Genomic DNA, 10,931 nt, shown 5'->3' with positions numbered 1-10,931 from the left:
TATATTTGTAATAAAAATAAAATGATAAACATCTGCGACTAAATACTAGATACAAATCTATCAAACTATCTTTTGAAAGCGGTCAAGAACCACTTGGCATTGACAGTGACACTGACAGTTCGATCAATACAAACTTTTAAAACACTTGTTTTCTTGTTTTCTTTCGTAGTATAGTTTAATTTGTCCAAGTCGTAACGAATAAACTGCGTCATCGAATTTAAACTTTCAGTATTGAATTGGCTGTTACAAAGAGTAGCCGCCAAACTTGTTGTATTTTGCTATTAATTGAAATATAAATTATTTAAATAAAAATCATGACTCCAACCCCATTGCCGATAGTATCTATCACCCGGCGTGAAACTTTTAGTGCCTGTCACAGGTTGCACAGGTAAGAAAAAGCTTGCATATGCATTACTTGCAGAAATCTGATCTTTGTGTAGGAATTTCTTCATAGTAACATGAGCCATGTTGCACAACCATGCAACAAGTAGGTGTAATGAAATCGCCATCGACGGAACAACGTGAGTTATTCAATTACAGGGATTAGGGGTCCTTGATCCCCTGGGTTATCAATTCCCAAATCACTACTGTATATCTACAATATCTACTGATTATTCATTTTTATTCAGAGCCCTCTTGTACAATTCAATTCTAATAAGAATTAATTTATTTTCCAGCCCAGTTTTGTCTGATGAAGAAAACAAAAAGATATTTGGAAAATGCAACAATCCAAATGGACATGGACACAATTATGTTGGTATGTATCTGTATATCTTGTTCACCTTACAAGTTATAGTCATTAGAAACTTTTAGACGGAAACAATGTTATACAAGAAAAAGTTCCAAGTTAATTTTTTTTTGCTTTACAGTTCTGGTAACAGTGAAAGGTCCTGTAGACCCTTCGACTGGCATGGTGATGAATGTACATGACCTCAAAGAGTACATAAAGGTTGCCATCATGGACCCCCTTGACCATAAAAACTTGGACAAAGATGTTCCATACTTCAAGAATGTGGTAATTAACAATCTTCATAATTAATCACACTAGATATTACACAACATGAGAACAGTTAAATTAAATTATATTTTAATTACCTATACATATTGTCTAAAGTTGTGTAACAATAAGGGCAAAAGGTTATCTCATTTACAACAGATCTCTAAACATTTTAATTGACGAATTTTTTCACTATGATCTTTGATCTCTTTACTATTGATTATAATTGATTTCCTATCAGAATATAATGTAATGATTATGTATGTTATAGGTGAGCACAACTGAGAATCTGGCTATTTACATTTGGGATAGACTTGTGAGTGTGATGGAGAAGCCACAGTTACTCCATGAAGTGAAGATTCTAGAGACTGAGAAGAACCACATAGTGTACCGCGGTGGTAGCACCTATCCCAGGAAGAAGTTTGATGCATCCAAGGTACATCCCAATGTCCAACATAATGTATCTTCTGACTCTGATTAATTTTTATCCAAGAATCTATATTGACCTAAATATATTTTATAATGTATTGCAAATGTTATCGACAATATTTATGGATCTGAATTTATTATCATGTTATTAATATTAATTAAACATTCCAGCTTATTTTCCTATTCCTGTGTTTTATTTACAATTGGGTGTTTATAATTAAAAAAATATATAAAACTTTTAATTTATTATATTCCATCATCACATTTTTCTAAATCACATGGTAAAACTAGTACTTAGCTACTAAACGTTTTACAAAACAATTTGTCTTTTTATGTCAAACAAGTTAACTGTCATTACACTGGTCAACACATAGACATTTATCAGACTTCTATATCACTTGTCATAAAAATGGGAACAGCTTGTTCTAAATTAATACCAGCCCTAACACACTATAGAACTCCCAAATTAAGTTTTTTTTTAATATTTTACTTCACATGTATTTGTTAACAATACTCCAATAGAACTTTATCAAGCATATCTGATATTTAAATATTTTTAATGAATTTTGTTATTATAGAATGATCAAATCATTAGTTTCTCATCGAATTGCTGTCTGACTTATGGACTAATAATCCAAATATTAATAACTGAAAATTTGGATTCAAATTACATGTTAATAAAGTTTACATTCATTCACAAGACAACAAATAATGTCATACTTTTATATAATTCTAGTATTACACCAATAAAATTACTCTTGACACCTAATAATACTTTAATTAAATGTGTTGCACACGACAATTTTAAATATTAATTGTGGCTGTGCACAAGATTTAGATTTAGGCATAACAGCTAGTCATAGAATAAATATTGTCCATGTCTGATAAAATAATGAGCATCAGTGAGGAGCCATCAAGCTACAATGGCCCCCTGTAAGTAAACACAGGCAGCATTTTTCAGCAAAACATACTGTAGCAATATGTATGGACATCTAATTTTTAGACAGGTTTCTAATACAAGCTGTGTTCCACACAAACTATTGAAAGAAAAAGCTAGATACATTCAATCATCAATTACTTGTATTATTTTGTACTACCCACGGTAAAATTTATATTCTAACTGTATACAAAATAAGTAGCTACACACTTAATCTATCCTACAATAATATCTCAGATATATTTGACATCACATTGTTTTAAGTAAATATGTAATAATAGGTACTACTACTCTGAAAACTGTTTACCATGGTGCTATCCAAACATTCTCTGTTCATGACATAATAAAATCTTTTTTTATATATCATATATAAAATAAAATCTTTTTTTTATACAAAAATATGGAACTCAAGCCATATTAATATTTTCCATTATAATAAAAAAGTAAAAATAAATAAAATTCTATAAACTAGGTACATATTAACATAGTAAAAAAATAAATTTAAAAAACTAATAATGAATATTTTTTTTATAAAATATAAAGTGATAAATAATTAAACATACGCATCACAGCGCATTAAAAATAGCAGGTCAGTTAGCATTCATAGAAATAAGTAGATTTTGAATCAGGTTAATATAGATTTCAAAGTATCTACATGACTAAATGTTATCTACTCGAGCCCATTACGGAACGCAATTTACTTCACGCGTAGAAACATCGTAACAATTTCAAATTATTACTTCATAAACATTTCATTGTCATCATAAAAATAGAAAAAATATATTTTTGGCGCAATTTAAAAGACCATTTTTATAGATATGTGCCTACACATTATCTATGTACAACTACATAGGTACACCAATTTTATCAACTGATAAATAAAACATAGGTACATGATAAGTGCATCGACCATCCAAAGTGGAAATCAAACATAAATCAGCCTTCGACAACTGCCAATATTAGATCCAGCCCCAATGAGAACTAGTGCTAAAATGACTAGATTGCTAGATTTTTGTCTGTCTTGAAGGGATGTTTCATGGTTACATATGGTATGCCTAGTTCGAATTCGTTGACTGGCCAGTACTTTAGCTGAGGTTTTTGTTCGGGACTCTCCTCTGTGGCGTTGAAATACGCGAACAGCACGAGGGCAGTGTAGCTTGCGATGAAGATGAGGACGTGCCATACTCCATGCATGTAGGGGAAGTCGATTGAGAGCCACGCGTCGCAGAACATGCGGTCCATCACCCAGCAGAATATCGCCAACAGACTGACGGCGACAGAGCGCACACCTAGGCGGTATACACGCGAACATTTCACTCTGAAACGTAATTAAAAAACCCAATGTTATAAAACTAACAAATCAAAGTAACTGATATTATATTATAACATGGAGATAGGTAGATACTAACACTGATAGCTTATTATAGGTAACAGATAATTGGCGAGTGTTTCCTTAGGTAATTCTAATTAGTACAAAATATAAGCTACTTATAATTACAAACAAAATAATACGTTAAAAAATAAAACGCATCTGTATAGTGGAAACCTGCTAGCCTATTCTGTAACTTTCAATTAAAAAGGTGCGCCACGCCATGTCACTGGATGTAAAAATAATTTCGACAATGACGGCAGAGAATGCGATCGAGCTCCCTTTGAAAGATATTACGATCGAAATTTAAACGAGTACCTACCTAACCAACTCTCCATACATAAATCCAAGAGTCGGCAGAGCGAGTGTCATCAAGGCAAAAGCGTTAGCTGCCGGATGCATGACTAGGAACGCGGTCAGTAGTACCGACGTGATGGCGGAGTAGATGGCCAGGCGACGTCTGAAAATATAATTAATTATGTATTAATTATGTACTACGACTACGACCACTCTACCAAAAGTGTAATGATGAGGCTCTCTAGGTAATAACGATTAGGTACAAACAACATCAGAATCGGAAACAATGTCTAACTTCGAGATTCTACAGATCGTCCTGTATTTTATGTAAGCAAAGACAAAGAAAGATTCAATTTAAAATTAGTTTAATGCAGTGGACCTGTATCTAAATTAAGTAGCATTTTATCCTGTCTACTTTTGCAACTCCTGGGTCATTCTCGCTCCTGATCTGAGTCGCTTCAAAAAAATATAAAAAATATTTTAACATATTAATAAATGATACAGTGGACGGAACCAATGGTTAGAGCTGATAAGGTTGTGCGTAGCTAACGACCTACTAACAAAAAGAACACCCACATTTGGTGCTTCTTATCGAATAACGCTTTGCTTGTAATCGTAACTAACATAGCATGAACATGTTTTTTCTTTCAGATTTTAGTTAAATTCCAACAACCTGGTGGCTACTGGCTGCGCTTCAAATTGATGTTTCGCGAATTCGATTCTTGCAAGGAAACGATTATTTACTGGACATTTATCCAGTTTTTTTAGTAAAAACGGATAAATGGATACCCAGTATTTACTCGGTATTTTTCCATTTTGAGTATTCATCCAAAAAATCGCCCATCTATATATATCTAACTTAGTATATAGGTAGATACGCAATTATTCTTCTATGAATAGAATTGGATGATTAAGATAGAGCTACATTCTACCAGCATATATCACCTAGATATAAAAAGATGAAGCCGAAGCTGATGAGCCACAGCACAGCCTCATGCTGTAATGCACTTAAATAGTATGCACCTACCTACCTACCTACCTACTCTATGTACCTTATTCATTTTGTAGAATCGACTCACAATTCCTACAATTGAAATAAGTACAAAGAGTTGAAATTAATAATTTGTATCAAAACAAACAATAAAAGTAAAACGCGCAAAGTCACTGTAGGCAGGTTGGTATTTGGCTTGGTCACGCAAACATTAATGTACTTTATTCATGATTAACCTACATCTGCAGCAAATTACTAAACTATAACCTTGTAAAATGTTTCAACCTACATGTTAAAGATCCGTTACATATTAAATTCGTACTGAACATTTGTTTACAGATGTAAATAAATAAGAATATTCGTGATTCTAGGAATTACGAGAAATCATAAATTCACATCTTCCTGCGACAGCTGTTAAACTCATAAAATTAAACATTTGTAATGCATATTTCCAGTAATGTATGTAGGTACCTACTTTAGTATAATGGAAAAAATAAACACATAATACACAATATATTATGTTTATTTCGTACTTAAAATGTCGTTTTCTTATCGGGCATGGCCTAACGCAACGGTGGTGTTACTCTTACGCATTTTATAATAAGTACTTAGGTAGGTACACACACAAGTTATCTTACAGTATTACTTCCATATACATATCCTCAGGCTGTATATGTATAGACAATAGTTACCGTATGGTTAGCAAGATGCTAATAATGCTAAGGCACTATGTGGTACTATATACTATTATGGCACTCGTATATTCGTGCATATTAATTTATACCGTGTGGGTACACAAACAAACTGGCATACACACATTTATTTATAAATATTAATCAATCACACGCCTAAGTGGCAGGAAGGACCCACTTGACCCTAGGCCTTTAATACATTGAATTAGGTCAAATCATCCGGTTTCAATAAGGCAAGTAGGTACATACAAATAGAAATTTTGATAGGGTATTGTCGAACCTTACCTACCTACATGTGTTTTACTAGATTTCACTAGATAATAATATGCTCGTAATAGCCACTTTCTCTCGATTTCTAGCCTTTTCCATTTAAAAACAGACTGGAAAGTACCTAATAATCTATTGTCATGGGTCGTAGTGGGGAGAAAATTGTAAGTACCAGTGTTTGTGTTCTTACAATTAATTATTACGTCCATATTCATATCACGCAACTCTATGCAATATTCATTAGGTAGGTACCAAGTTTACTAAAAATGCAATTTTGAAACTTCCATGACGCCGTGGCTAATGGCGCAATAGGCGCTAAAAGTGAACCATAATGTGTTTATACCTAGTTCTTATTAGCGAATTCACATAGTAATTACCTAATTATAGTAAAGTTTGTTAATTTATGCTAAGAAAAGTTAAGTGCCTCTGCACGATTTAAAAAACAAGGAAGTATCAGGTAGCTCCCGAACTTCATGGCCACTCCTATATGTGAATTAAACTTCAGTTATTACGCACTAGTATTATCTAGAGTTGAAACTACAATAAGTTATACAAGAGATCGATATTAGGTACCTAATTGCCAAGGGCATAGATTCGGCCCTATCAACCGTATCAAGGAGAGGAGATAGGTAGTGGTACAGTACAGCCGTACCCCGAAATACAGATTAGATAATACAAGTGTTAATCACTGCGTAACAACAAGAGCCCTAATTCCCCGTTCTCCATATGAATATCACTTATGTTATTATTAAAGTATATTTGGAGGAAACCTCGTCCCAATTTTTGGTACAAGGCGTCAAGTCCAGATACGACTGCTCTAACCGACCGTTCTTAATTAATTCTGGCTATTGATGTCGTCGTTCAGGGCGCTTTGACGATATTGACAATAACCTTCTTTTATGCCGCGGTATGTTGTTTGGTTACAATGTGGAGGCCTCGTAGGTACCTACAAAGCGTGATTACAACTACGCATTATTACCTTAAGCTTCTAATATCACGTATCGCAATGCTTAGGTAATTGGTTTTGTAGTAGGTGACTGGTAGCTGTAATAATGGCTTGCAAGCTGTCTGTAAGTAAACATTGTTATCTCACATACACATTGACACAACCGGCAGTGAGACTAACGTTAGATGCGTCATTGTATTGTTCGGGAAATTAAGTAAATAACTACCTACCTACTGATGGCACTGATTTCTCATTATGAAAGGTTTATTCTGTTTACAAAACAGTAAAAACTAAAAACATTATAGGTGACTCTGAGAGAATTGCTAAAAGGATAAACTCGTATATTTCGCATAGGACAAGTACACAAGTACTTATTTAATATTATTTAATTTATAATCAATCACCGTATTGTATTATGTATATCCTCCATCTATGTATACACCTATGACCAACCATACCATCCTATACCACCTATGATGAACACTACACATCATGAATTTACAATTGATGGGCAGATTACATTATTAACTCTTGTTACTCTCATCTTATGCGCTATGTACGGCTCGTAACCTTATACGACTGATTTTTTGGTAGTTTGATAGAAGACGAGATTTAGGCCTCGATCATTGACAATTGAAACTGGGATAGCTCGCGAGATTCGGTAAATAGTTATGCGAAATTTTACGACTGGAGGGACTTGTATGTAATATGTCCTTACATCATACATAAGGGCACACTCATAGGATGATTGGGAAGGTAATTATGTACCTATAATATACATTAAAACCTTTTTTATGATAGAGATAGACACTCATGTGAGTGTTTATGTTACGGTAAAAGTGAATAATTGAAAATTATTAATAATTATCTACTATTATTAATAATTACCGAAACTCGAGGTAAAAGTGATAAATTAATCACATTTGTCGGTTATTATTAATAATTTTACCCTAGTAGTGATAAATGTAATAAATGGCCTAGATGTAATTTTTATTTCAATTTAAACGGCAATATATTATACTTGCACAACAAATATTTATTGAATTCTATGACAATACTTTTAAAATTTTAATTTGATGCATTTATAGGTGCTACAGAAGATTTACAGGCAAACCAAATATGATTGTTGATTATTGCTTTTAGGATTCGTGTTGATTTTGTTAATGAAACAATAATTGTTCCGTGTCTGTGCTTTTCCTCCCGCCCAATCAGAAACAGGAACCTAGTTACCCAAACTCCCATGTCCGGTAAGCACCTGCGTCAGGCGGTAGGTGAGGACGCCCGGGGCATCTCTCTAGCCCCTCCTCAAACAGGGGGGACTTACCGCTGCAATGACAGCGAGCCCAGATAAATGTAGAAGGGCACTATTTAATATTCTAGTTCAGAATATGTGAATTTGTTGTCCTTTCGGTTTAAAGGAAGTACAAGTAACCTTATTTGTATGATCTCTAATTAATATAATCGTAAGACTGTGTTTAATATTATAAATAAATACCTGCTGGTCAAAAAACATCGGGTTTATATTTATTTTATTACTTTCACCAATATGTGTCGTGAATTATTAATAATTACTACTAAAAGTAATAAATTCCGTCCGATTATTCACATTTACCAAAACGTGTGGTTACTATTAATAATTTTGAAAAATTATTAATAATTTTCAATTAATCAGATTTACCGTAACATTTACATGTTTTGCTGTGCATAGGTATTAATTATTTGTACAACTGTACAGACAGTTAGCAGTATTTGCTTATCGAACAAACAGACATCAGGTGCTATGGCACATAAAATATACACTACCTTACCTACCTTAGTTGCTAGATTAATATTTATCAGTAGATTTTTATGCAATAGTCTGATTAGATATTTTTAAGTGATAAGTTTTATAGCTATCAAAATTATGTATTAATTTTTATTTCAACCAAATATATTAGAGAAAACTTTATTATTGTGACATAGTTTATTTATGAATTTCATAATAATGTGAAGTTTGTATGGATATTGTTTAAATGATGACTAATAAGGTAATAACTTAACTGGTAAAAAATCGTTGTTGTATTAAAAAACTAGTTCCACTTCTTTTTTTCTACTGAAAGGGTTTTCAGTAGAAAAATAGTGATATGATGTTATGTTTTTACCCGACTGCGCCAGGAGGAGGGTTATGTTTTTTTTAAAAAGTTCCTTATCTAAATTAATAAAAAATCATGGCTTTACTCACGTAAATGAATGGAGAATAGCTCTAGTAGAGGCGGCGACATCGCAAATGCTGCTCATGATGAAGAGTCCCTCTGTGACTCGAAATTAGTAGAGCATTTCTCCATTAATTTACGTAAGCCGTGATTTTTAATTAATTTACTAAGTCTCTCGATAGTTATTATAAAAATATAAGTTCCTTACCTGTTTCCATCTAAAAATGTAGGAAAGTATCTCTTAGGCAGGAACATCGCAAATGCTGCTATGAACACCCACAGTATAGCCAATTCATCCATAAGCTGCCCTGAAAAGATAAATACCATTGTTAAAACTATTATTATATTGTCTATCTAAGTTATCTAAGTAATGTCCATTTGTGCAAAAAAAATAGGGGGAACTCTTCTCTTTGTTTTTTGACCCCTAGACGAGAAATCTTCATGAAGCCCCCTTGCCTAAGGTGGATGTAATCTACTGTCAGATAGGCAACTCTGACTCATTTAAACGGATTTATATTTGAATTTATTGTGTTCTAATTAGATTCAAACAGAATAAATTCAACTAGTTTTTATATTGTTACAACTAATCATTATTCTGTTAAATTATATTACAGTGGTTAAGAGATTAATCCAGATATGACCTAGAGAAACATGACAAACAATATTATCAAAACAATCTATGTTATTGAAACTCCGTTTTATGTTGATTAAAAACATCAAAGCTGCGAAACAGTAAATAGAGTCATAAATATGATATGATTTTAAAATGAAATCATAAATTGAGCACCATTTCTAATCAGTTTCTAACATTTTTAATGGATAATAAAACTGGTAAGTCTGTAATTAGGTACTTACCTACTAAACTCAGTGTGGCATGGAAATATGCAGAGCTGATCCCTACTACCATCAACAGTATCCATAGCACATTAATAGCTGGGTTGAAGAACTTGGAATATTCTTGGAAAAGATGAATCAGAACTGGAGGCAACAGGAAGAACAGGACATTGCTAAACTGCAAAATAAAACTTGTTTAGTATAACATATCTACACAAATGATGATACATCGCGCAGGTACGACGACCAATTTAAGGGGCCTGGGTCAACGACCATTTTAGGCAGGCAAGCATGACTAAACTATGGCAAAAACTCACATAACTACCTGCATATAACGAGCATCTTCCCAGTACCTATATTTCTAACAATATTCGAAGGTCAATATTCTAATTAACGTTGTAAAAATATACCGGTTCTTATACAGGTGGAAAACATGTAAGCACGCCAAGAAAGAAAATCCTTTGTCTTTGCTCGGAAAACTAAAAATAGACAATTCAGAATGGGACTTACGGTATTAACAAATTCGGCTATTACTGGTGATATAGAATAATTAGATTCACACCAGTCCACCGGTGAACTTCCACGTTGTAAATGAGACCACATTGTTTTTGTTTCACTAATTCTTTGTTTACAATTTTTCCAATGTAAAGACGCACAAATAAAATAATAAAATTAATATCACAACATGTAAAACAACAAAACCCGAAAGTTTCAATAGAAACGTATTTTGTTTCTCATTTCTCGTGTAATCCCCAAGTCAATTTATACAAAATCTGGTTTTATTACGATAATTTTGTTGACGCAAAGTTAAAACACGTCTCTTTCCCACGAACGAAAATGTTGATTTGAGAATTGACATTGACAATATTGTAGCAAACAAAAACAAATTTTCATGGCATGTTGACACTGACAGTTCGAAATAAAAACGTGACAATTAGTAAGTAGTTCAGAAATCACAAGTAGTAATTATAGCTGATGGG

At 33.0% G+C, this 10,931-nt stretch overlaps 2 protein-coding genes across 2 annotated transcripts; one reads left to right on the top strand and one right to left on the bottom strand.

Moving 5' to 3' along the window:
* Positions 1 to 119: 119 nt before the first annotated feature.
* On the top strand, positions 120 to 1,609 carry LOC118277296 (6-pyruvoyl tetrahydrobiopterin synthase). The gene is made up of 4 exons (XM_035596022.2): positions 120 to 388; positions 678 to 757; positions 870 to 1,015; positions 1,269 to 1,609. The coding sequence occupies exons 1-4, from the start codon at positions 315 to 317 to the stop codon at positions 1,476 to 1,478; spliced, it is 510 nt and encodes a 169-aa protein (XP_035451915.2). The 5' UTR covers positions 120 to 314; the 3' UTR covers positions 1,479 to 1,609.
* Positions 1,610 to 1,656: 47 nt separating this feature from the next.
* Positions 1,657 to 10,789, bottom strand: LOC118277350 (alkaline ceramidase). Its single transcript, XM_035596109.2, has 5 exons — positions 10,462 to 10,789; positions 9,973 to 10,129; positions 9,326 to 9,425; positions 4,055 to 4,192; positions 1,657 to 3,681 (listed from the first exon to the last, which is right to left on the bottom strand). Exons 1-5 carry the CDS (start codon positions 10,552 to 10,554, stop codon positions 3,360 to 3,362), a joined length of 810 nt encoding a protein of 269 aa, XP_035452002.1. The 5' UTR covers positions 10,555 to 10,789; the 3' UTR covers positions 1,657 to 3,359.
* Between the last annotated feature and the right edge of the window lie 142 nt (positions 10,790 to 10,931).

The sequence above is a fragment of the Spodoptera frugiperda genome, chromosome 15 (assembly GCF_023101765.2).
Source record: "Spodoptera frugiperda isolate SF20-4 chromosome 15, AGI-APGP_CSIRO_Sfru_2.0, whole genome shotgun sequence".
In the NCBI taxonomy this organism is placed as follows: domain Eukaryota; kingdom Metazoa; phylum Arthropoda; class Insecta; order Lepidoptera; family Noctuidae; genus Spodoptera; species Spodoptera frugiperda.
The sequence above is the reverse complement of the archived record's forward strand: the minus strand, read 5'-3'. Positions and strand labels throughout refer to the sequence as shown.

Bases quoted from the DNA above. Each gene is read 5' to 3' on its own strand.
- LOC118277350 (XM_035596109.2), bottom strand. From the start codon at position 10,554: ATGTGGTCTCATTTACAACGTGGAAGTTCACCGGTGGACTGGTGTGAA. The intron at 9,426-9,972 runs GTAAGTACCTAA...TTATCTTTTCAG, and splicing joins TGCCACACTGAGTTTAGTAG to GGCAGCTTATGGATGAATTG. The intron at 4,193-9,325 runs GTAAGGAACTTA...TTATATTTTCAG, and splicing joins ACATTTTTAGATGGAAACAG to ACGTCGCCTGGCCATCTACT.
- LOC118277296 (XM_035596022.2), top strand. From the start codon at position 315: ATGACTCCAACCCCATTGCCGATAGTATCTATCACCCGGCGTGAAACT. The intron at 758-869 runs GTATGTATCTGT...TTTGCTTTACAG, and splicing joins ACATGGACACAATTATGTTG to TTCTGGTAACAGTGAAAGGT. The intron at 1,016-1,268 runs GTAATTAACAAT...TGTATGTTATAG, and splicing joins TTCCATACTTCAAGAATGTG to GTGAGCACAACTGAGAATCT.